At 47.6% G+C, this 26,494-nt stretch overlaps 1 protein-coding gene across 2 annotated transcripts; it reads right to left on the bottom strand.

Moving 5' to 3' along the window:
- Positions 1–22,766, bottom strand: SLC50A1 (solute carrier family 50 member 1). Of its 2 annotated transcripts, none has more exons than XM_068252525.1 (6): positions 22,748–22,766; positions 16,742–16,819; positions 8,927–9,050; positions 8,676–8,837; positions 5,941–6,060; positions 1–1,841 (listed from the first exon to the last, which is right to left on the bottom strand). In XM_068252525.1, exons 2-6 carry the CDS (start codon positions 16,801–16,803, stop codon positions 1,743–1,745), a joined length of 567 nt encoding a protein of 188 aa, XP_068108626.1. In that variant the 5' UTR covers positions 16,804–16,819; positions 22,748–22,766; the 3' UTR covers positions 1–1,742. The 2 variants fall into 2 exon arrangements, with proteins under 2 accessions (XP_068108626.1, XP_068108625.1); XM_068252524.1 differs by lacking the exon at positions 22,748–22,766 and adding an exon at positions 22,477–22,655.
- Between the last annotated feature and the right edge of the window lie 3,728 nt (positions 22,767–26,494).

Genomic DNA, 26,494 nt, shown 5'->3' with positions numbered 1-26,494 from the left:
AAGGAGACAGGTGCACAGTTATTTCTTTATGTGCTATATGTCCTTTAGTAGTGCTCTACACTGTGTATACTTGCTGCACGTCTCGCATTTAGACCTTTACAGCCAAACAGACGAGTGTGTGGACCAGGTGAAGCATTTATTAATACGTTGTGTGCAGGCTTATGCAGAAAGGCCAACCCTCCAGAGAATCAGCCGTTTGCCGGGTGTAACCATCAACTTTAGTGTACTAATGCTTTTAAAATTTGACCCCAACACGGTTGCCGGATTGTGTAGGTAATATTAATGTACCGATAATATGGCATTTCACACAGGAGAAATGTGAATCAAGGTTTCCTTTTTGGCAGTCCTGGACAACATGGCTACCAGTATAGATGGGTAATATTAGTGTAATATGATGTTTCAGGAAGAAAAAATGTTGCATAAATAAAGATCTCTTTTCAAAATTCTATCCTGAACAACATGGCTGCTGGAAGAGGTGGTGGGGGGGTAAATAGGTCTATGTGGCCTGGGGCCCACCGCAAGTAGTAATTTCGCTTTGTGTAGCATTTGTTTGCTGTGTTTTCCGGTACGATTATGGGTGATATTAAAGCGCTTTTTAATGCTATAGTAGTGACTGTATAGCGATTGCAATTTGCATTTTTTATTTATTTTAGTAAAATTGCTCCAAAATCGCTTTTGAACGACCACAACGAAGCCATTCCCATTCTTTGTAAAAACAAATGTTGCAATCGCTCCCGTGGAATCCCCTCCATTAACTTTATTTATATCGCTTTCGGAACCGCCGGCGATTCCAAGGCACAGCTGAAATAGCTCTTGTGGGCTTCAGGCCTGATGTGATGTTTTAGGGGGAAATGTGAATAAAGTTTCTCTTTTCAAAAACAGGCCTCAAACTTGTCTGTCAGAAAAGGTGGGAAATATTACTGTACTGATCATTGAAGCAGCCTGAATAAAATGTATCTCTACAAAACCTAACCCTGAACAAAATGGCTGCCAGGGATGCTGCTCTGCTGGGCGTGGCAGAGTGTCGACATGGCGTGGGAGAAGCACACAGTGCAGTTCCCGCCAGCACAGTCTAGCGTGTGTAGGAGTTCTCTGTGTTATGTGGTATGCACATAGCGGGCTCTTGTCTCTCATGTGATGGGAGGGCTGTTCCATGTTCCACTCATCTGGGCCGGTTACAAAGGGCTGTCTGTCCCCGGAGAGCAGCACACAATGCTCTTGTGATGACAGCGAGCTCCACACTCACCGCGTGTTTCCTGGCAGGAGAGGGGCTCTGCCTCTGTTTGTGTAGCTGCTGAGGCCTCTCCTGACTCAGCCACAAGTTAAATGCTGACCGGCTCAGGGCAGGGGCAATGCCAACTGCTGACTCAGCTGCTCTCCCCTATGTGCGAGTGAACGGCCAACGCTCTGATGATATGTGCCCTGACAGGTCCCCTTTTGCCACCTTAGAAAATTATTATAAGTGCAAATCCCACAACCTCAAGAACGTATCCAAGTACCAGAACAGAGTGCTGAGGAAAAGTAACTCCCCCAGAGGGGGGCTGGAGCTGGACGAATAACCAGCTACCCTGAAGGAAGCCAGACAAATAGCCAGCCGCCTGGAGATGGCTCAGGCTGGATAAATGACCGGCTACCCCAGGGGGAAGCTAGATAAAGTGCAAAGATATCATTACTATCCCTATGTGGAAAGCAGCATAGTCAGGCTCAGGCACTTGGTGTAGCGGGTATGGCCCGGGATCAGGTTAGGTTTGCAGAAGGCTGTAGGAGGGCTGGTCCTGTGAGTAGCGCCAGAACAACCAGATCCGCACCAGGCTGGTCACTATACCCGGCAAGTTGGGAACCTGCAGAAAGAATAGAAACTGTGAATAGGATATACAGGTCCTCTTAAAGCGGAAGTGTCACCATAAAAATCAAATTTCAACAGCAACTGGTCTGACTGTATTAAGTTATAAGAATGCTAATCCTGCATTTAAAACTTTTTCTGCTGTTATGATTTGGAGTTATCATATACCTTAGGAGCACTGGCTCTTTAGTAGTCGGTGCCAAAGAATTGCATGCTGGGGGTTCTTTTTATCTATAATATATTCCTCCTCTTCCCTTTATTTCCCTGCCAGCTGCTTATCTGAAACATGATCCCCTGCTCACTTGTGTTTACAAGCAAGGCTGAGGTGACTCAGTGATTGGAGGAGACAAGAAAAAAAAAAGTAAAGGGCAGAAATGACATCACGAGTTAGCCTCAAACTGTGGGCAAAAGACATGGCCCCCACCAGGAATAGAATTCTCATCATTTACTATATAACATTTACTGAAATCAAAACGTGGACAGTACAATACATGTGTTATGTAAGTAGATCAAGTATTTATCTATTTATATATGTGTTTTTTTCCTGACAAACTATGGCTGATCCTACTGCTTTAAAGAGGAGCTGTCAGCCATAATATCTCAGAAAAAAACCACATATATAAGTAGATAAATACTTGCTCTACTTACATAACATATGTATTGCACTTCCACGTTTTGATTTTAGCCATTTTTTTTCAGTAAAAAAAAGAGAAAATCCTTCTTAGCATTACCCATTTTAAAGGTAACCAGAGATGAACGCTTTGGCACAAAACAAACATATCCCCGATAGATTTTACAAAATAAATACTATACCTGGTATTTTCACTGGTATTTTCACTGTGTTTTTTTTACTAACACTCCACACAAAACACAGTTCATCAGAAAGGCATATTATTTAGTGGGCTTTGTGCAAAATGAAATCACCATTTCTAAAAACCTCTTATGACCAACAAATATCGATAAAAATGTTTTTCAATATACCCTTACATTAGCAGCACCCCCCATTTCATCACAGCTCTCTGTGATGCTGCAGCATACAGAACAGTAAAGCAGAGCCAGAAGGGGGCAGGCTTGGGCTTGAAAAGACATCAGAGAAGACAGACTCAGCTAGAATGATTCCTGAGCAAAGCCAGACTGAATGCTCAGTCGGGGATTTTATCAGGGCTGTTAACAAGCAAGTTGAGCAGTGAAGGATGAAACAGAGCAGGGTAGGTGATTTATCTAATGTTCCCACTGATATATATGGTGAAATACATGAGAGTGCTTCGTCTCTGGTTCACTTTAAGTGTGGCTATTTCGAAGCCAATCCTGATGTCATTTCCTCCCTTACGCTCCTCTGCCTGATTGTGTATGCATTGCCCGCCCTCCACTATAGAAAGTGCATTGTCTCAGCATGAGAAATATTGGCCAATCAGAGAAGAACAGAGGTGTGGGAGGGGGAAACAGGAGGGAAAGAGGCTTCAGCCAATCAGGCTGCATTAGTTAAGTCTGAGGGGAAAGTAGAGAAGAAAAAAAGGACAACTGAGCATTCCCTGCAACTTCCTTTTTGTGTACCAAATGTTTTGTGTACCAAATAAGAGTCAGGTAAACTGTGGAATGATCATTTATGAACAAGAAAAGTAAAAGTGATTTTAACTTTTGGATTGCCTGTAGGCAGTATCCAGTAGGCAGAACAGGACAGAGAGGCACCGATCAGCCTGAGGCCTCTTGCTCACTGCATTCAATTCCGATTTTTTTAGATGATCCGATTTTTGATTCCCATTAAAAAAAAAAAAGTACCGCATGCTGCTCTGAATCAAAAACCGGATCATATAAAAAAATCTGAATTGCATGTAGTGTGCAATAAGCCTGAAGGGGCCTGGAGGAAGTCCCAGGTATGTATAAATTTCTTGTAACCCTCAGGTTTACTTTAAAGTGGATTCGAGATAAACTTTTACTTCTTGCATAATTGTGTTCCTTTTATATAGTTTATATAGGGCATTCCTCAATCCAAATACTTTTTTTGCTTTGTTTTGAAGAGAATCTGTATTGTTAAAAATCGCACAAAAGTAAACATACCAGTGCGTTAGGGGACATCTCCTATTCCCCTCAGTCACAATTTCGCCGCTCCCCGCCGCATTAAAAGTAGTCAAAAACAGTTTTAAAAAGTTTGTTTATAAACAAACAAAATGGCCACCAAAACAGGAAGTAGGTTGATGTACACACATAGAAAATACATCCATACACAAGCAGGCTGTATACAGCCTTCCTTTTGAATCACAAGAGATCATTTATGTATTTACCTTCTATCCCCTGCAGCTATCGTCCACTGAAGAGTGAAGGCTGATTGTTTCTTCCTGCAGACAGCTCTGCGGTGTCTGTAATTCCTCAGCATGTGACAGCCAGCTCCTTTCACAGCCTAACAGAGGAAGATTTAAGGTGCGTACACACACACTACCAGCGGCAACGACAGGTCCGCCGGACCCTCCCGCTGGGCGGTCTTTTAGCCGACAGTAGTGCATGTGTACTCGCTGTCGGCGGACTGATAAGGCTGTTTATGAACGATCCGCCCAGCTCATAAACAGCCTTATCAGTCCGCCGACAGTGCGTACACACGGACTACTGTCGGTTTATGACCGCCCAGCAGGAGGGTCCGGCGGACCCGTCGTTGCCGCCGGTAGTGCGTGTACGCACCTCTATCCAGCTTCTCTCACTGACAAGAGAGCAGAGTGGCTACCTAATCTAAATAACACACACGGGAGTGTGCATAGAGGGGGCTGTGCATAACAGATCAACAACCCTGAAGAGTTGGCAGCCTTCCAGACACAGGGCGACAAATCCAGAGAGATAAGTTGATTTATTACAGAGACGGTGATAGTAGAAAGTGCTGCAGTAAGCTAGAGCACATTAGAATAGGTTTAGGAACGTGTAGGATAGTAGAAAAAAGGATGACATTTTTGTTACAGAGTCTCTTTAATACTCTAATTCCCTATAAACTAAACAAGCCTCGCCCACAGCTTCAGAGTGCCTTGGCACTGTAGCTAGGGCTTATGGGAGCTCAGTCTGGGCAGGAGGAGGAGGTTACTAGCCAGAGATTGCAGAGGGGAGGAGAGAGGAGGAGGGGGGAGTGACATTTTCCACAGGCTGAGTGCTGGAGATGCTATCAGCTTGCCACAGGGTAGTGTGACAAACAGAACATGGCTGCTGTCATTGTATCACAGCAATAAATAATCATAAACTTTTGAAGCTGTTTGCAGCTAGATTTGCTGTGTAAATAAATTAAACTTTAGATAAGATATATAGACAAGTTTCTTGTTATAGTTACTTTTCCATCTTGGATCCGCTTTAAAGGAAACCGGAGCTTAGCATACAGGTATATCAAAGTTTTATACATACCTGGGGCTTCCTCCAGCTCCATGCGCACGGATCGCTCCCATGCTGCCATCCTCAGTCTTCTCCCTCTTAGGTACCGGGTCTTTGGTAATGTAACTTCCTCCAGTCGCTGCTAGTCTGTGCAAAAGAAGTGCGCCCTCTATGTGTAACTCCGGTATGTATAAAACTTTTATATATGCTCAGCTCGGGTACACTTTAACCTTCTTGGCGGTAGCCCCAAACTACGGTCGGGTGTAAAACCGCAGCTCAGAGCAGTAACCTTGAGCGGCCGGAGGCTCTATGCAGAGCAATGCGTGCGACAGGCGTTTCAACTCACCTCCCGGGGCATCCCGTTGTCGGCCGCCATCCTTCTTCCGCTCCTCCAAGGCTCTGCTTCCCCTGGGGAGATCACAGTCTGTCATCATGACGACAGCCGGCAAACTCACTTTAGGGTTACAGTGCCACCCAGAGGACGGAGGGAAAACTGCAGCGCAGGAGCTCAGGGAGGTGAGTGATTGCTGGGGCTGCTGCAGAACTCCCTAGCAGCATGATTTTTTTCCAGGTTTTAGGGTCTGATAGCAGGCAAAAAAACTGTACTGCTTTTAGACCCTAAAATCCAGAAGAATCATACCGCCAAAGGGGGTTAAGAGAGTTTTCGACTCTGTCCCACGCGGTCCAAGATGAATATGAATTGTTTTCCATGACGTTGGGCTGTATTACTGACGTCAGTAGCAGTACGCACTCACCATGATGTAGGCGTCATTGAGTTGCAGGCCGTACAGCACCCAGGAAGTGGAGGCCAGGAAAGTGGTGATCGTCAGCGGTAAGGAAAGGCACTTTGTAGATTTGGTTCGGATGATCTGGGCCTGTGGAGGACCAGATTCAATATTACTATTACACAAGTGATAAACCTTACTAGTCATGTACCCAACATGGCTCACACCTAGGGATGGTCAATGACATGCTAATAATATAGAGTTGATGCAAAGGTTATGCAAATTACACATCAGCTGCATTTGATCCGTCCATTTCCACGCTGCATACAATCATCATCAATGAATAATTATTAGCATCTCAACTGACCATCCCCCTACATTTCTTAACTGCTGAGCTTAGAGGGTAGTAAGCTTCAAGGATCAGTCCACAAAAAAACATAGTATGGGTGTCAAATTCAAATACTCAGAGGGCTGAAACTGAAAACTAGGACCAGTTCACGGACCAACCTTGATGTCTAGTGGCCACCCCCTCCTTTATACAGTTCCCTGGTGTCTAGTGGCCACCTCCTTCCCTTATACAGTTCCCTGGTGTCTGGTGGCCCCCTCCCTCTACTATATAGTTACCTGGTGTCGTGATCCCCCTCCCTCCCCTATACAGTTCCCTGGTGTTTAATGGTTCCCCTGCCTCCACTATACAGTTTCCTGGTGTCTAGTGGTCCCCTTTATACAGTCCCCTAGTGTCCTGTTACCCCCTCTTATACAGTTCCCTGGTGTCCAATGGTCCCCCTACCTCCCTTATACAGTTTCCTGATGCCGTGTCCTCCTCCCTCTCCTATACCGTTTCCTAGATTCCAGTGGTCCCCCTTTCTCCCTTAGGCCTGGAACCCACTGAAATCCGCAAACGCAAAACGCAACCGCTAGCGTTTTGTCTGAGCGGTTTGCAAGCAGATTCATGCGCGTTTTCGGTCGCGTTTTGCAACAGTGTATTTTTTTCCTCAGCGGTTGTGTAGCGTTTTGCGTTTTTATCCTGATTGGTCCTGTGAATTATTTTTAAATTTGTTACAGTGTGCTGAACCGCAAAACGCTAGCAAAACCGCTCAGTTTAGGTTTTGCTGAGCGTTTCTGCTGGCGTTTCAATACTTTACATTGAAGCGCTAACGCTCCCAAAATGCTGCAGGTCCTGCGTTTGCGTTTCTGGGAAACGCAAACGCTCCTGTGGAAGTTGCCCCATCCATTAACATCAGCTGAGCGTTTTGGCAAACCGCTAGCGTATCGCAGCGCTGCCAAAATGCTCAAAAAAACGCTCTTGTGGGTTCCAGCCCTTATACAGTTCCCTGGTGTCTGGTTGCTCCTCTCCCTTCACCATGTGGCTTTATACTTTCAGCGATTAGCCATATTGGCTTAGCATTCAGGTGTTTGTGGGCCAAATATAATGCAAAATGGGGAAATCACTGGCGGGCCAGATCTGATGGCACTGCAGGCCAGAGTTTGACATGTGTGCTATAGAGCAATTATAGGCGGAGTCTAATAAGCTGAGTCACATGGTGTCTTCTCGACTCATTTCTGTACTCCAGTACAGTAATGAGATCTCCTCCCACAGTGTTCCCGCCCATCTTAGTGTGTTGCCGCCCACCTTGGTATGCCGAAATGGCAACTCAGATATCTCAATGTTAGTGATGGTCAACTGGATGACAATAATATTGCCCTGCATGCAAACTGCCTGCAGATTAGAACTGAGCCATTCAAATTAAAGTAGGTCCAGGGGCCCTGGTCAGACCTGGATTTACTTCACAGGAGTCTATGGGCAAAGATGTCCTTGCACCCTTGACGTCACCCTCCATGAACCTACAAGTACAGTGGCTGGCCCAGCCGTCACTTCTCCCTTAGTTCACCTGCCCATCAAGGGTAGCTACAGGTGCCCCTTAGTACTAGGTAGCCAGAGCTATCCTCAGTATTAAAGAGACTCTATATTAAGAAAAACTTCCCCTGGAGGGTACTTACCTTGGGAGGGGTGAAGCCTCTGGATCCTAACAAGGCTCTCCCAGTCCTCCGGTGTCCCGCAATCACCTACTGCAGCCCCCCGGAGTGCGGAGGTGTAAATATTTACCTTCTGCGATCCTGTGTTGCTCTTCCTTCGGGTTAAAGCGGAAATAGCCAAACCCAATCGATCCGCAGGCACAAGTCCTTTTGCGCCTGTGCAGTAGAGCGGATACGATTGGGCTCGGCTATTTCCGCCTAGCCCAAAGAGCCGCTACTGCGCTGGATCCTGGCGAGGTAAATAAACCAAGCCTTGTCAGGCTTGTCGGGGGAGGATTGCGGGAGGATTCGGGGGAGCCAGTGCTGGATTCCCTGCAGCTACAGGGATGAGGGAAGCCTCATTGGGACCCTGAGGCTTCCCCCTCCTGAGGTAAGTACCCCCCATGAGAACTTTTTTTTTAATACAGTCTCTTTAAATAGCTAGAGGTGCCCCCAAGTATTCGGTAGCTAGATGTGCCCCAGACTGAAGGGAGATCTCGTCAGTGGAATGCCGAGACCTGGATGAGTAAGCTCTCATTTACACTCCACTAGGGACTCTGCACAGAAAAGGTGGGAGACAGACACTAGGGGAGGGGAGTGAGTCGCCTTCCCATCATTAGGCGCCTGTTGGCACGAGCCTATAGTGCCTTATGGTAAATCCAGCCCTGGCCATGGTATAGCAGCCTCTGCATCCTCTATTGCTACTTCTTCTATACAGAACTGTGGTTGTGGTGAGGAAGGACAGTTACCAAGTCAGCCAGCGGAGACAAGTACATGCTGATGGTGAAGACACTGCAGAACAGACCCAGCTGGTTCAGGCGGTCATTCATGTCGGGGACCAGTTGAGAAAAGTAGAAGAAGGCTAAAACCAGGATCACTAGTGTGGCAATGACACGCGAGACAGGCTGGCGCTGTGGAGGACAGAGTGGTGAGTGTACATAATAATATATAAAGAACATTTGGAAAATGGGAACATAATGGATGTCATAAGCTGCTGTACCTTTTCGGTGGAGTAGAAGATGTAGGCAACCATGTACAACGTCTGCAGGGCGGCACCGATGGTGTTCACCGTCATCAGCGTTGCATCCGACTTCAGATACCCATAATAGAACCAGCCCAGGTTACTGTGCGACAGACATAAGCTCATGTTAATCAGCATATCTTCTTTATCAGAACCCTTCATTCCTACCACTGCCACCCTGCAGAGTCTCTACCCAGAATCCTCCACACCTACCAGTGGTGCTATCACGAATGGTCGTGATCACGGGTACGCGTGATTCACGGCCATTTTTACGCATCATAAAGGCCGTGATCCGCATGGATCACGGCATCGCATCAAATCCGGATCACGGCATGCGTACAAAAATACGGATCACGACCCGTAATCGCGGCCGTGATGCGGATTTTTCCCAAAACATGTCACTGGGCCAATCAGAGGCCCCTGACGCAGGCTAGAGCAACCAATCACAGGAGGGGAGGCTATGCCCTCCCCTCCTGTATATAACCAGCGGCCATTTACAGAAACTCCGTCCTTGCAAGAGACTGTGGTCTGAGAGAGTATCTCCAGGCCATTTCTGTCACAAGCAAGGGCATTTTGGTGTAAAAATCCAGCGTTTTTGCTCATTTCAGTGATCTCATACTACTGATAGTACTTGCATTTAGCTAGCCAGTGATTATACTGTCAGTTAGTGAGTGTAGTTCAGAGTGTACTGTGCTGCTAGTGTCACTTATGTCTGCTTCCAGACAGTTGTACGCATGCCCAGCACGCATGAGAACACGTACGTTTTTACATGTACAAGCCGCAGTTACGCATGCGCAATTAGTACATGTGGATTTTTTGTACGTGTGGTCTACCGATACGCATGCGCAATCTCAGCAGTTAACACGTACATTTCTACGCATGGGGCCATGGCGATATGCATGGAAAAATTACGGGTCACGACACGTCAGTGCGGATTTTTATATTACTAAACACGGGGAAATACGGGTAGAGCCGGTTGCGGCAAATTATACGGGACGCGATCACGGGTTGATGCGGCTCCAATAATAACGGCTGCATGCGGATCCGTGATTAAGGGGTATCCGAGCACCACTGACGCCTATCACTGCCACCAGACATTCTCTACCCAGAATCCTTCATTCTGATCCTATCACTGCCACAATGCACTCTACCCAGAATCCTTCACATCTATTCTATCAATGCCACCATACACTCTCTACCCAGAATCCTTCACTCCTATCAGACACTCTCTACTCAGAATCTTTCACTCCTATCACTACCACCATACACTCTCTACCCAGAATCCAAAACACCTATCCTTTCACTGCCACCAGACACTCTCTACCCAGAATCCTTCACTACTATAACTGCCACCATACACTCTCTACCCAGAATCCTTCACTCCTATCAGACACTCTCTACTCAGAATCTTTCACTCCTATCACTACCACCATACACTCTCTACCCAGAATCCAAAACACCTATCCTTTCACTGCCACCAGACACTCTCTACCCAGAATCCTTCACTACTATAACTGCCACCATACACTCTCTACCCAGAATCCTTCACTCTTATCACTGCCACCATACACTCTCTACCCAGAGTCCTGCGCTGCAATCCTATAACTGCCACCATACATTTTCTACCCAGAATCCTTTACTCCTATCCTATCACTGCCACCAGACACTCTCTACCCAAAATCCTTCACACCTATCCTATCAATGCCACCATACACCCTCTATCCAAAATCCTTCACTACTATAATTGCCACCATACACTCTACCCAGAATCCTTCACTCCTATCAATGCTACAATACACTCTCCAACCAGAGTCCTACGCTCCAAACCTATAACTGCTACCATACATTCTCTACCCAGAATCCTTCACTCCTACCACTGCCACCAGACACTCTCTACCCAGAATCCAAAACACCTATCCTTTCACTGCCACCAGACACTCTCTACCCAGAATCCTTCACTACTATAACTGCCACCATACACTCTCTACCCAGAATCCTTCACTCTTATCACTGCCACCAAACACTCTCTACCCAGAGTCCTGCGCTGCAATCCTATAACTGCCACCATACATTCTCTACCCAGAATCCTTCACACCTATCCTATCAATGCCACCATACACCCTCTATCCAAAATCCTTCACTACTATAATTGCCACCATACACTCTACCCAGAATCCTTCACTCCTATCAATGCTACAATACACTCTCCAACCAGAGTCCTACGCTCCAAACCTATAACTGCTACCATACATTCTCTACCCAGAATCCTTCACTCCTACCACTGCCACCAGACACTCTCTACCCAGAATCCAAAACACCTATCCTTTCACTGCCACCAGACACTCTCTACCCAGAATCCTTCACTACTATAACTGCCACCATACACTCTCTACCCAGAATCCTTCACTCTCATCACTGCCACCATACACTCTCTACCCAGAGTCCTGCGCTGCAATCCTATAACTGCCACCATACATTCTCTACCCAGAATCCTTCACACCTATCCTATCAATGCCACCATACACCCTCTATCCAAAATCCTTCACTACTATAATTGCCACCATACACTCTACCCAAAATCCTTTACTCCTATCAATGCTACAATACACTCTCCAACCAGAGTCCTGCGCTGCAATCCTATAACTGCCACCATACATTCTCTACCCAGAATCCTTCACTCCTATCACTGCCACCAGACACTCTCTACCCAGAATCCTTCACTCCTATCACTGCCACCATACATTCTTTACCCAGAATCCTGCACTCCTATTCTATCATTGCCACCAGACACTCTCTACCCAGAATCCTTCACTCTCATCCTATCACTGCCACAATGCACTCTACCCAGAATCCTTCACATCTATTCTATCACTGCCACCATACACTCTCTGCCCAGAACCCTTCACTCCTATCACTGCCACAATACACTTTCTACCCAGAACCATCACTCCTATCACTACCACCCTACACTCTCTACCAAGAATCCTTCACTCATATCACTGCCACCATACACCCTCTACCCAGAATCTTTCACTCTGATCCTATCACTGCCACCGTATACTTTAAAAAAAATGTTTTACTTCTTCAGTCCACCATATACACTCTACCCAGAATCCTTCATGCCTATCCTATCACTGCCACTGTTTACTCCCTACCCAGTATCCTTCACAACTTTCTTATCACTGCCACCACACACAGGGCCGAGCCTGGGCGGGTGCATTGCAGGCGCCGCCCAGCCTCCGCTCACCCCATCTGGCCGCCGCTCTCTCCCTCCCTTCCTCCCTCCCTGTAGCCGCCGCCGCTGCGTCAGACCTCGATCAGGCGGCGACCAATAGTGCGGGCGCTAGGACCCAGCGCCCGCACTGATATGCGGAAGTGACATCACTTCCGCATATAGAGCGGGTGCGTCCGGCGCCCGCACTTACTGGTCGGGTCGCCGCTGATCTTGAGGTCTGCTGAGTGCTGGCTGACTGACTGACTGCCAGGTAAGGGGGGAGCGGCGGCGGCTAGAGGGGGGCTCCCTGTCACTCGCTCACCAATGGGGCTCCCTGTCACTCACTAACGGGTCTCCCTGTCACGGCTAGAGGGGGGCTCCCTGTCACTCGCTCACTGCTGGCGCTCCCTGTCACTCACTCACTAATGGCGCTCCCTGTCACTCACTCACTAATGGCGCTCCCTGTCACTCACTAATGGGGCTCCCTGTCATTCACTAACGGGTCTCCCTGTCACGGCTAGAGGGGGGCTCCCTGTCACTCACTCACTAATGGCGCTCCCTGTCACTCACTAATGGCGCTCCCTGTCACTCACTAACGGGTCTCCCTGTCACGGCTAGAGGGGGGCTCCCTGTCACTCGCTCACTAATGGCGCTCCCTGTCACTCGCTCACTAATGGCGCTCCCTGTCACTCGCTCACTAATGGCGCTCCCTGTCACTCGCTCACTAATGGCGCTCCCTGTCACTCGCTCACTAATGGCGCTCCCTGTCACTCGCTCACTAATGGCGCTCCCTGTCACTCGCTCACTAATGGCGCTCCCTGTCACTCGCTCACTAATGGCGCTCCCTGTCACTCGCTCACCAATGGCGCTCCCTGTCACTCACTCACTAATGGCGCTCCCTGTCACTCACTCACTAATGGGGCTCCCTGTCACTCACTAATGGGGCTCCCTGTCACTCACTAATGGGGCTCCCTGTCACTCACTAATGGGGCTCCCTGTCACTCACTCACTAATGGGGCTCCCTGTCACTCACTCACTAATGGGGCTCCCTGTCACTCACTCACTAACGGGTCTCCCTGTCACTCACTCACTAACGGGTCTCCCTGTCACTCACTCACTAACGGGTCTCCCTGTCACTCACTCACTAACGGGTCTCCCTGTCACTCACTCACTAATGGGGCTCCCTGTCACTCACTAACTGGGCTCCCTGTCACTCACTACCTAAAGGGGCTCCCTGTCACTCGCTCACTAAAGGGGCTCCCTGTCACTCGCTCACTAAAGGGGCTCCCTGTCACTCGCTCACTAAAGGGGCTCCCTGTCACTCGCTAACTAAAGGGGCTCCCTGTCACTCGCTAACTAAAGGGGGTCCAGGCTGGCTACATATACTGGGGACACTGGCTGTTTGTCATTATGTGCATTTACTGGTGAAAAGCTGTCTCTTATGTGCATTTGCTGGTGAAAAGCGGTCTCTTTTTATGTGCATTTACTGGTGAAAAGCGGTCTTTTTATGTGCATTTACTGGTGAAAAGCGGTCTCTTATTATGTGCATTTACTGGGGAAAAGCAGTCTCTTATGTGCATTTACTAGGGAAAAGCGGTCTCCTATTATGTGCATTTACTGGGGAAAAGCTGTCTCTCATGTGCATTTACTGATGAAAGGCTGTCTGACATTACGTGCATTTACTGGTGAAACGCTGTCTCTTATGTGCATTTAGTGTGAAAATTTTGTCAGTAAAAAATCTTTTCTCAGTAAATTTTTAGGTATTTGTCAGTAAAAAAATAACGTGAAAGGTTGGCAACACTGGCTGGCGGCGCAACGGGAAAGATACAGGCAGCCCACCTCACGCTTGGGCTTGGTGGGGGGAGGTGCCAGCAGCGAGCGAAAGTAGGGTGGCCGCAGGCAGCCAGAAGTACGCAGTGTGTGACTGCGTCGCACTCGCAGAGCCTCTCAGCCTGAGTCAGTCCAGAGACTAGCAGACTCGCAGGCAGCCAAAGCCAGCCAGGAGCAAGCCCATGGAAGAGGGGTAAGAATGGAGTATCACATGCATGCGTAAAGAGGTGGAAGGTGTGGGTGTGATTAGGCAGGACATGGGTGTGGTTATGTGGTTGGGCGTGGTTAATTTAACCACTCCCATAGGCGCCAGAAAAAATCTTGCACCTAGGTGCCAGGCACCCCAGGCTCACCCCTGACCACACACACCCACTTCCCTATCCTAGGCGTGTACACACGCCATACTTTTTCAAACGACGGGTCCATCAGACCCTCCCGCGGTGCGTTTGTACTGCCGACAGTTGCAAGTTAGTATAAGCTATCGGCAGACTGATAAGACTGTTTTTGACTGATCCACTCGGCGGATATCACTACAACTATATACTCTTTACTCAGAATCCTGCAATCTAATTCTGTAACTTCCACCATACACTCTATATCGAGAATCCTTCACTCCAATCCTATCACTACCACCATACACTATCCCTACCCAGAATCTTTCACTCTAATCCTATCACTGCCACTGTACATTCTCTACCCAGAATCCTTCACTCTAATTCTATCACTACCAACATACACAATCCTTACCCAGAATCCTTCACTCCAATCCTATAACTTCTACCAACCACTTTCTACTCAGAATCCTTCACTTCTATCCCATCAGTACCATTATAATTTCTCTTTACTAAAATTTCTCTTTACTGAAATCCACACCTCCTATCAATCAGCACCCCTGCAATCTTAAGGGGCCCATACACTGAGCTGAGTAGCGGCCGATCGATCAATTGAAATCGATCGATCGCAAATCGATTGATTGATCAATCGATTTGCGGACGATTTTGATTGATCTGACATGCTGGAAAATGTAGGTCGATCCGTTGAGATTGTTTATCATTTTGCATTGGACCTAATGGAAATCTGATGGCAAAAAAATGCCATCAGATGGACTTTCAATAGATTTCATACTGAAATCTATTGGAAAACTGTTCCTAGTAAAAAAAAAATGTTCCTAAACACATCAGATAGATCAGAAATCTATCTGATGATCTATCTGCTGCTGATCTAACGAGTGTATGGCCACCTTTACTCTCACCAGAATCCTCAATTCCTATTCAATCATTACACTTATCTTTTATCTCATATCTTTTATTATAAATCTAGGATTTACAGATACCTCTGGCTGGATCAGTACACCACAAGCCATTCTCAAGCTCATGTTCCGGTATTTTTCTTTTGATTGCCTCTTGTCACTGGACCTGTTCCATACGCTGCACATTAATGTATATTTTTGGAAATCCATTTTTGATTGCTCTCTGTTTACTCTTTGCTCAATATGCTGTCTTTACCTCTGCACATTATATTACTGTATTGTTAACAGCGTGATTGCCAATCCTCCTGGGCCACTGTACTTAGTACGTTTATACCAATAAAGTTAACATGCCATGGAAAAAAAAAAAAAAAACAAGACCATGCTCCATCCAATTACATGCAGAAGGGCTTCCCATATACTGCAGACCAATTGCTGATATATTCCAGCATGATGAAATCTATCCAAAATGGGTCTCTGACACCCCCCAGTGTAAATTGTCTTCCCCAGGGGTTCTTGCAGATATGGGGTACAGGCAGTCTCACTCCTCATTCTCGCAGATACTGGGGTGCAGGCAGTCTCACTCATTCTCGCAGATATTGGGGTGCAGGCAGTCTCACTCATTCTCGCAGATATTGGGGTGCAGGCAGTCTCCTCATTTTCGCAGATATTGGCGTGCAGGCAGTCTCACTCCTCATTCTCGCAGATATTGGGGTGCAGGCAGTCTCACTCCTCATTCTCGCAGATATTGGGGTGCAGGCAGTCTCACTTCTCATTCTCACAGATATTGGGGTGCAGGCATTCTCACTCCTCATTCTCACAGATATTGGGGTGCAGGCAGTCTCACTTCTCATTCTCACAGATATTGGGGTGCAGGCATTCTCACTCCTCATTCTCGCAGATATTGGGGTGCAGGCAGTCTCACTCCTCATTCTCGCAGATATTGGGGTGCAGGCAGTCTCACTCCTCATTCTCGCAGATATTGGGGTGCAGGCAGTCTCACTCCTCATTCTCGCAGATACTGGGGTGCAGGCAGTCTCACTCATTCTCGCAGATATTGGCGTGCAGGCAGTCTCACTCCTCATTCTCGCAGATATTGGCGTGCAGGCAGTCTCACTCCTCATTCTCGCAGATATTGGGGTGCAGGCAGTCTCACTCCTCATTCTCGCAGATATTGGGGTGCAGGCAGTCTCACTCATTCTCGCAGATATTGGCGTGCAGGCAGTCTCACTCCTCATTCTCGCAGATATTGGGGTGCAGGCAGTCTCACTCATTCTCGCAGATATTGGGGTGAAGGCAAGCTCACTCCTCATTCTCTCAGATATTGGCGTTCAGGCAGTCTCACTCCTCATTCTCTCAGATATTGGGGTGCAGGCAGTCTCACTCCTCATTCTCTCAGATATTGGGGTGCAGGCAAGCTCACTCTTTCTCGCAGATATTGGGGTGCAGGCAAGCTCACAGACTCACCCAACACATGATAGTGCTTCAGGGACCTCAAACCTACTTCAGATCTGTAGTGAGGAATGGCAGGAACTGGATGTTGTCAACACTTTTCTTGGAGACCATCAGCCGCAGATCAGACCTGACCAGACAAAGGAGAAGATGGGTCAGATCCTAGCATTGCTATGAGTAACAGCGATCATTATGTCTTATCAGTAATGACATGAGTAACACCTCAGTACTGTACAGAGTCTGCTGTGCTATTTATTCCTGCGGAGCTGACAGAGATAGTTCTACAGAACGCAGCGACAGCCACAGGATACATCATTACAGCATCTTTCTATGTGTGGCAATGATAGATATAGGACAGATGGATTGTTCTGAACACTCAGTTCTGTAGTGTGCGCATCCCTGTACTGTAATAACCACAAGTTCATTCGCCAAGGATACAGAGCCTCAGAATATGTCGGTGCTCTAGGATAAATGCAGTGAGCAGGGAAGATTGAGGCCAGTTTTATACCTGGCCAGTGCATTTGTGGTTTCGATGCTCCGCCCCCATTGCATAAATCGTCATTTATATGCTGCTGCAGCAGAGTGCGCTGACAGGGTCGGTTGCATAGCGCCGCGCCCCCCCCCCCCCCCCCCCCCCCGCAGAATGCTAGGGAGGTTAACAGGGGTGACAGCAGCACAGATTGGGAGGACACTGAGGTACACTTTAAAGAGGAACTGTAGTAAAAAATAACATATTTAATAAAATTGCTTATTGTTTACAATATCCATCTATAGATTACTCAGTCAGTGTTTGGTCATTGTAAAATCTTTCCTCTCCCTGATTTACATTCTGAAATGTATCACTGGTAGTGACATTTTAGTTCTGCCAGGTCATCTGTGCAGAATGTTCATTACAGAGAGTTCTATGCACAGAGGGAGATACTGCTTGCCTGGCAGTTGAAAAAAGCCATTATTTCCCACAATGCAACAAGGTTCAGAGACCATGGTCATGACATCACACTGTGGGAGGGGTTTCACCACAATATCAGCCATAGAGACCCCCCGATGATCTATTGCAAAAAAAGCTAAAGATTTCTCCTGGGAAAGGGGGTACTGGCTACTGATTTGGATGAAAGATGAACTTCAATCCTGGGTTAAAGTTCCTCTGTCACGGCACTGTCTGTCTGGCTAAGAGTATTGAGCAGTGTCATGGCATTGTTACATTAGTAGTGAGTAATAATAATGATGATTATATAGAGGAAGTGATCAGGAGATACTGAAGGGATGGTTATTTGTGGATGACATAATAAGAAAAATAATAGCGAGATTGTAATGTGATTATAGCAATGGTAATGGAGTAGTAATTGATGGGTTGGAGTCTAGAGATCGCATTGCTATTGTCACATAATAAAGGGATACTGTAGGGGGTCGGGGGAAAATGAGTTGAACTTACCCGGGGCTTCTAATGGTCCCCCGCAGACATCCTGTGTTGGCGCAGCCACTCATCGATGCTCCGGCCCCGCCTCCGGTTCACTTCTGGAATTTCAGACTTTAAAGTCTGAAAACCACTGCGCCTGCGTTGCCTTGTCCTCGCTCCCGCTGATGTCATCAAGAGCGCACAGCGCAGGCCCAGTATGGTCTGTGCCTGTGCAGTACGCTCCTGGTGACATCAGCGGGAGCGAGGACACGGCAACGCAGGCGCAGTCGTTTTCTGACTTTCAAGTCAGAAATTCCAGAAGTGAACTGGAGGCGGGGCCGGAGCATCGGTGAGTTGCTGCGCCAACACAGGATGTCTGCGGGGGACCATTAGAAGCCCCGGGTAAGTTCAGCTCATTTTCCCCCGACCCCCTACAGTATCCCTTTAACTTTTATTTAAAAAGCGCCAAACATAATATCAGCTCTGTACAATCAAACAAAAACAGAGAGTACAAGTGACAAACCTGCAACTATATACGGAACAAGTACAAAGTACAACAAAGGAGGAGACCAGAAACTGGACCAAAATAGCTTCCAATAGGAATATGGCGATGATATGATATAGGACTGGTGCTGAGGTAACATAGCAGTGATGGGAGATTCTGCTGTTATCAGATGATGATAATAATAATACAATATTATTATAGGAATAACAAGGCGAGAGGAATGGCAATAAGGAAACTACACTGTTATTGTCACAGATATATCCTGCGTCCTGTCCCTGTGTCAGTGCTTTTGCGCTACTGCGCATGTCCTGCACTGACAGCTGTTGGGACAGGAAGCAGGACAGGCCGACTGAACGGCGGTGACAGACCTAGAGCCTCTTTTTAAACGGGCTTAGGTCACTAGTATATACTGTATATATCTATCTATATATCTATATCTAGCTATCTCTATCTATTTTTTTTTTATCTCAACTAGAGTTCCTGTGGTACTCTGCAGGAGTCCTTGACATTTTCCCCCATCATGAGCAAAGCACAATAAAGCACATTATAATAGGTGGTATTGTAAAAGGAAGCACTAAATTGAAGGTCAGAATAATAATGAGCACATTAATAAAAAAAGCACTACAATAAGGAGACATTATAATAAGGGGCAGTGTAATAGGGAGTAGTGAAATAATCAGCCAAACCTACTTTTAAAGCCTCCTGCAAAATATATGCAGGGGTTCCTCAAGATTCAAAAATTATTTGCAGGGTTCCTCCAGGCTAAAAAGGTTGAGAAAGGCTGATTTAAAACCTAGCATTTCAAGAGGGTGCTGTCCACTTAATCAGGTTAGTGGAGCTTCCCTATGAGGTTTCCTGCTGGGTCCCCTAAACTAAACTAGTGTGCAAATATATCACGTTGACATGAATGGCAAATACCGTATATACTCGCATATAAGCTGACCCCCCCTTACCTAAAAAAACAGTAAAAAATGATTGACCTCCATATAAGCCGGGGGTAGGAAATGCTGGCCGCCTTATTCCCATAGTGTGTCCCAGTATAACTAGTATAGTGCCCAGTGTGGCTAGTATAGTGCCCAGTATGGCTAGTATAGTGCCCAGTATAGCTAGTATAGTGCCCACTACCACATGACTCGCATACAAGCCGACCCCCCAACTTTTGACCCACTTTTTGGGGGTCAAAAATTCGGCTTGTATGCGAGTATATACGGTAGGTGATAATGAGAGGAAGGGGAATCCCATTTCATAACCCTGTGTCCTCCTGTGTCCCTGCCAGCTGCACGGCACGTCAGATAGCCGCGTCGAATTGATTATTTCCAACAGGTCCCATCTGATTTCAGATCGTTTTTCTGATAAGATTTTCGGATCACTTCTATACAAAATCGATCAGAAAAATGAAAGTAAATCAGATTGGACCTGTGGGAAATAATTGATTCAGTCTATCTATCTGATGGGAAATTGCATGGTGTGTACCAGGCATAATATTCTCCCTAATGCTGGGTACACGCGTTTCATTTTTGCGTTCGATAGATGCGTTTGATTGATAAATTCTGTCATGTCCGATATTACTCTCTATCGTTTTACCGTTCGATTTCTCATAGTAGTGAATGAAAAAAGATAAGAAAAACTAGCGTAAGATAAGAATTGAGCGGAAAAAACGATCGAGCAGAAAAAAACGCATTGTGTGTACCCAGCATTATACAGTCCCTGTTATTCTGAATTTAGGCAACCAGAAGTCTCAACTAACTAGCATGCCTGAGGAGAAAACGGGGACCTTTTCATTTTGGGGGTTTGGAGGAGTTTTGAAATACTCACCGAGCCTCCAGCGATGTCTCGTAGTCCCCCTGCGGCTGCTAGCGGCCTCCTAGCGGCTTTGCGGTTCCGTGACCGTAAGCCAGCGTGTCACCTGACCCAATGTAAGTCAGGTGACACACCGACTTACGTACACGGAGGATGCCGGAAAACCACTAGGAGCTGCAGGGAGACCACGAGACATCGCTGGAGGCTCGGCGAGTACTTGGAGGGCAGGTTTGTGCTTTTTCAGCTGGTTAGTCAAGCAACCGGCAAGCACATGCATCCGGCGACCCACGCTGGTGGCGGATACCGGGACTCTGCTGTACCGACCATTCGGATAGTGTTGCATCAAACAATGCACATTACCTGGCTGTGCTGCGGATCCTCTACCTCCAACACTGTCAGCCATAGACCCTGAGCCAGCATGCAGATCAGATGTTTCTGATAGAAGTCTGACTGGATTAGTGACATTCTTGTTTCAGGCGTGTGATTCAAACACTACTGCAGCTATAGCGATCAGCAGGACAGCCAGGCAACTGATGTTGGGTAAAAGGAAATAAATATGGCAGTCTCCATAGGCCTCTCAGTTCAGGGGTACTATAAACTCCAGTTCAATTGCGCTAAATGTCAATCGCACCAAAAATACAGCAAGCAGTCCATTGCAATTTGACATTAATTTGAATTGCATTGCAACACAAGCAGTGGGAAGTGATAACCAGAGCAAGTGTCCTGGCAATCAGCAAATGGTTTCTGCTCCAAAAATCAGATCGGAGCACATACAATGGAAAAAAGCCCCTACAGCAGCATAAAATAAAGGTGCAGTAATAATAAAGCAATGGCTATATTACTAAAGGAAATATGATAATGGAGTGATATTGAGATTGCATTGGTATGGCCATATGTAATTTCCCATAGTTGTTCAAATTTTAACACGAGCCTAATCGGGTTCCTAAATGAAATGATCCATTAATCAAGCTTTCAATCAGTCAGTTGCTCACAGACGACGATTAGCCCCGTTTCGTCGCAACGGACAGAATCATCCCAATCCCAACGCGGTTAAATGATATTTCTATTTCACATTGAGTGAAGTGGGGCCGCATGCACTGCGTTTACCAGACATCATGCTCCTTTTTAGTGGCAGTGAAGCATACTTAGATTGTCCAGTATGCTTCACTGTATGGTTGCATTAAACACTTAACACACGATGTGTGACTTCTCAACAGCGCTGCGACACCATCAGTTTGAAAGGATCCATAAAGTTTTGGCTCCGCCAATTCCAGTAACTAGTGTATACATTAAAAAAGGTGAAAAAAAACAAACAGGTAATTTTGATTTAAAATCTCAACTCTAATGACAAAGGGGCTCTGGGCAACATTCACATTGGTGTGTTACAGGGGTGCTGCGACGGCGTAACAGGCGCATTGTAACGCGGCTTTGTGCACTGCTATGTATTACCTATGCGACGTTCACAGTGTGGTGGAACAGCGTGCGACATCTCAACGCATTGCATGCAGTACGTTAACGCAAGAAACATGTGTTAAAGGTCAGTGAAGCATATTTTTCATTGACTGTATACTTCACTGTATGCGACGCAATGCAGGGATAACGTGTTTAGCGCGAATTTCCTGTTCCCTGGCGTTCCTGCCCACTGTGAACCCACTGGAGGGACGTGAGGGTTTCGCTGCTATAATCGGTTAATCTATAATAATGATAACAATAATATTAATGTGTCCTTGGTGAATTATTATAAAAGTGCTAAAAGAGTAAGAATATACTGTAGTTATAACACAGTTATTAAAACATAATAATGATGCAGAGGTGATAGTAGAAGTGCAGTGAAGGGGGTGTGGGGAGCCCTGGGAGGTGGAGGGGGCACTGGTGAGGGGAGCCCAGGGAGGTGGAGGGGGCACAGGTGAGGGTGAGCATCCCGCAGCTCCCAGGCACAGTGTGCATAGAAGGGCCAGGGGGCGGTGCTCCAGCCCGGGGTTGGCGGCGGGGTAAGCCGCACGGGGGGTGGCGGGAAGAGGCCTGGCAGCGGCGGTACTCCAGGCCGGGGATGAGCAGGCCGCAGCGGGGGAGGGGCAGCACTCACAGGCCGCTGGAGAACATGAAGACGGTGAGGATAATGCAGGCGGCGGAGAGGAGCGACATCATTTCCATCGTAGCGGGAGGGGACACCGCACAGCGCTGCTACCGGGAGGAAGATGGAGGAGGCCGGACTGAGGCCCCACAACTTCCCCTTCCACCTCATCCCTCACCGGCCCGCCTCCATCTCTGTCACCACCTCCACCTCAGCATATCCTCTCTCCATGGTCACCATTCACACATACTACTACTACTACTACTACCACCCCCACCATCACCTCCTCCATCTCAGTGTCACCACCTCCACCTCAGCATATCCTCTCTCCATGGTCACCATTCACACATACTACTACTACTACCACCCCCACCATCACCTCCTCCTCCATCTCAGTGTCACCACCTCCACCTCAGCATATCCTCTCTCCATGGTCACCATTCACCTCACACACCACTACTACTACCACCCCCACCATCACCTCCTCCATCTCAGTGTCACCACCTCCACCTACCTCAGCATATCCTCTCTCCATGGTCACCATTCACACATACTACTACTACCACCCCCACCATCACCTCCTCCATCTCAGTGTCACCACCTCCACCTCAGCATATCCTCTCTCCATGGTCACCATTCACACATAATACTACTACTACTACTACCACCCCCACCATCACCTCCTCCATCTCAGTGTCACCACCTCCACCTCAGCATATCCTATCTCCATGGTCACCATTCACCTCACACACCACCACTACTACTACTACCACCACCCCCAGTCCCCACCATCACCTCCTCCATCTCTGTCACCACCTCAGCATATCACTTTATCCTCCACCACTACTGCCTCATCTATCCACATGCTGCTACCACCTCACACTATCCTCCACCTCAGCATATCCTCTCTCCATGGTCACCACTCACCACCACCATCTCTGCTGCCACCTCACTCACCGCCACATCTAGCCACACACATACTAATTCCACCATCGCCTCCTCCATCTCTGTCACCACCTCCACCTCAGCATAGCCTCTCTCCATGGTCACCATTCACCTCACACATCATCACCACGCTACTACTGCTACTACTACTACCACCCCCACCATCACCTCCTCCATCTCTGTCACCACCTCCACCTCAGCATATCACTTTATCCTCCACCACTACTGCCTCATCTATCCACATACTGATACCACCTCACACTATCCTCCACCTCAGCATATCCTCTCTGCATCGCCACCACTCACCACCACCACCTCTGCTGCCACCTCACTCACCACCACCACATCTAGCCACACACATACTACTAATACCACCTTCATCTCCTCCATCTCTGTCACCACCTCCACCTCAGCAGCACCTCACTCACCATCTCTGCTACCACCTCACACTATCCTCCACCTTAGCATATCCTCTTCATCACCACCATTCACCTTCTGCTGCCACCTCACTCACCACCACTGCCACATCTAGCCATACACTAATACCACCATCATCCCCTCCATCTCTGTCACCACCTCAGCATATCGCTCTATCCTCCACCACTACTGCCTCATCTATCCACATGCTACTACCACCTCACACTATCCTCCACCTCTGCATATTCTCTCTCCGAGTACATTTGAAATCGGCGCCGGTTGACTTGGGCACAGGATACAGCGGTATATAGCTGTTCCTGCTTCTGCACAAGTCCCGGCCGATTTAATTACTATTCCCCCTCCAGGCCGACATGGATAGTGGGGGAATGAAATAATTCGGCTTCCAGCGATTGCTGGAGGCCGAATTATTATGTTTTTAAGCAACTTCGGCTCCGTCTTCTGACGGAGCCGACGTTACTCACTGAGCGCTTCAATAGGAGTGATTCCTATTGTAGTCTATGGAGGCGCCGGCTGCGCCCAAATCTAGCAGCGCTGAAAAGCACTGCTCTGTCTCTCTCCACCTCAGCATATCCTCTCTCCATAGCCACCACTCACCACCACCATCTCTGCTTCCACCTCACTCACCACTACTGCCACATCTAGCTACACACTAATACTAATACCACCATCATCCCCTCCATCTCTGTCACCACCTCAGCATATCACTCTATCCTCCACCACTACTGCCTCATCTATCCACATGCTGCTACCACCTCACACTATCCTCCACCTCAGCATATCCTCTCTCCATCGCCACCACTCACCACCACCATCTCTGCTTCCACCTCACTCACCACTACCACCACCACATCTAGCCACACACATACTAATTCCACCATCGCCTCCTCCATCTCTGCTTCCACCTCACTCACCACTACTGCCACATCTAGCCACACACTACTACCACCACCTTCACCTCCTCCATCTCTGTCACCATCTTCACCTCAGCATATTCTCTCTCCACTGTCATCATTCACCTTCTTCACTCTATCCTCCACCATTACCACCTCTCTGCTTTGTTTATCCACACATTTCTATCACCATCACCTCAGCATATCCTCTCCATCGCCACCATTCACCTTCACCTCACTCACCATCACCATCTCTGCTGCCACCTCACTCATGACTACTGCCACATTTATCCACACACTACTACCACCACCATCATCATCCATCCACACTATCACTACTACCACCACCACCTCCACTAAATCCACCTCCACCTCAGCATATCCTATCTCCATATTCACCTTCACCTCCCTCACCATCAGTATCTCTGCTGCCACCTCACTCACCACCACTGCCTCATCTAGCCACACACTACTACTACTACCACCACCATCATCATCATCCATCCACACTATCACCTCTACCTCAGCATATCCTCTTTCCATCGTCACATACACCTCACTCACCATCACTATCTCTGCTGCCACATCTAGCCACACACTACTACTACTACTACTACCAATATCACCTCATCCATCTCTGTCTCCACCTCAGCATATCCTCTCTCCATCGTCACCTGCACCTCACTCACCATCACTATCTCTGCTGCTACCTCACTCACCACCACTGCCACATCTAGCCACACACTACTACCACCACCATCACCTTTGCTACTAATACCACCACCAGGGCTGTGGAGTCAGAGTCGGGGCAATTTAGGGGACCTGGAGTCGGAGTCATTGATTTCATAAACTGAGGAGTCGGAGTCGGGGGTCGGATGATTTTTGTACAAAATCCACAGCCCTGTTAAGTATTAGACTAAGGAGTCGGAGTCGAGGAGTCAGAAACCACGACTCCAACTCCGATTCCGGGTACCCAAATGGCCCCCATTTTGGGTACCCGGAGTCGGAGTTGGAGTCGTGGTTTCATAAACTGAGGAGTCGGAGTTGGAGTCGGAAGATTTTTGTACCGACTCCACAGCCCTGACCACCGCCATCATCTCTACTCTACTACCACCACCATCACTACCTCCACCTCAGCATATCTTGTCCCCATCCTCATCATTCACCTTCTTCACCTCACTCTACCACCACCATCTGCCACCTCATTCACCATTACTGCCTCATCTATCCACACATTACTCACTACTACCACCACCATTTATCCACACTATCACTTCTACTGCCGCTATCACTACTACTACTACTACCACTAACATCACTACTACTAATATACTACTACTACCACCACCACTGCCTCTACTACTACCACCATCACCTCTACTACTACCAACATCACCATTACTACTACTACCACCACCACCTCATGCTACCCTCCACCTCAGCATATTCTCTCTCCATCGTCACCATTCACCTTCCTCACTTCACTCTGTCACCACAATTACCACCTCTGTCACCACTACTGCCTCATATAACCACACTAACACCACTAACACCACCATCATCTATCCACACTATCACTAATACCATCACCACCTCACTGTGTCACCACCATTACCACCTCTGCTGTCACCTCATCACTCCACCATCAATACTACCACCTAACTGTATCCTCCAACACCACCATTGCCACCTCTGTCACCACTACTGACACATCTATCACCACACTACTACCACCACCATCACCTCTACTACCATCT

Source organism: Hyperolius riggenbachi, chromosome 9, assembly GCF_040937935.1.
Source record: "Hyperolius riggenbachi isolate aHypRig1 chromosome 9, aHypRig1.pri, whole genome shotgun sequence".
Taxonomy (NCBI): Eukaryota; Metazoa; Chordata; class Amphibia; order Anura; family Hyperoliidae; genus Hyperolius; species Hyperolius riggenbachi.
The sequence above is the reverse complement of the archived record's forward strand: the minus strand, read 5'-3'. Positions and strand labels throughout refer to the sequence as shown.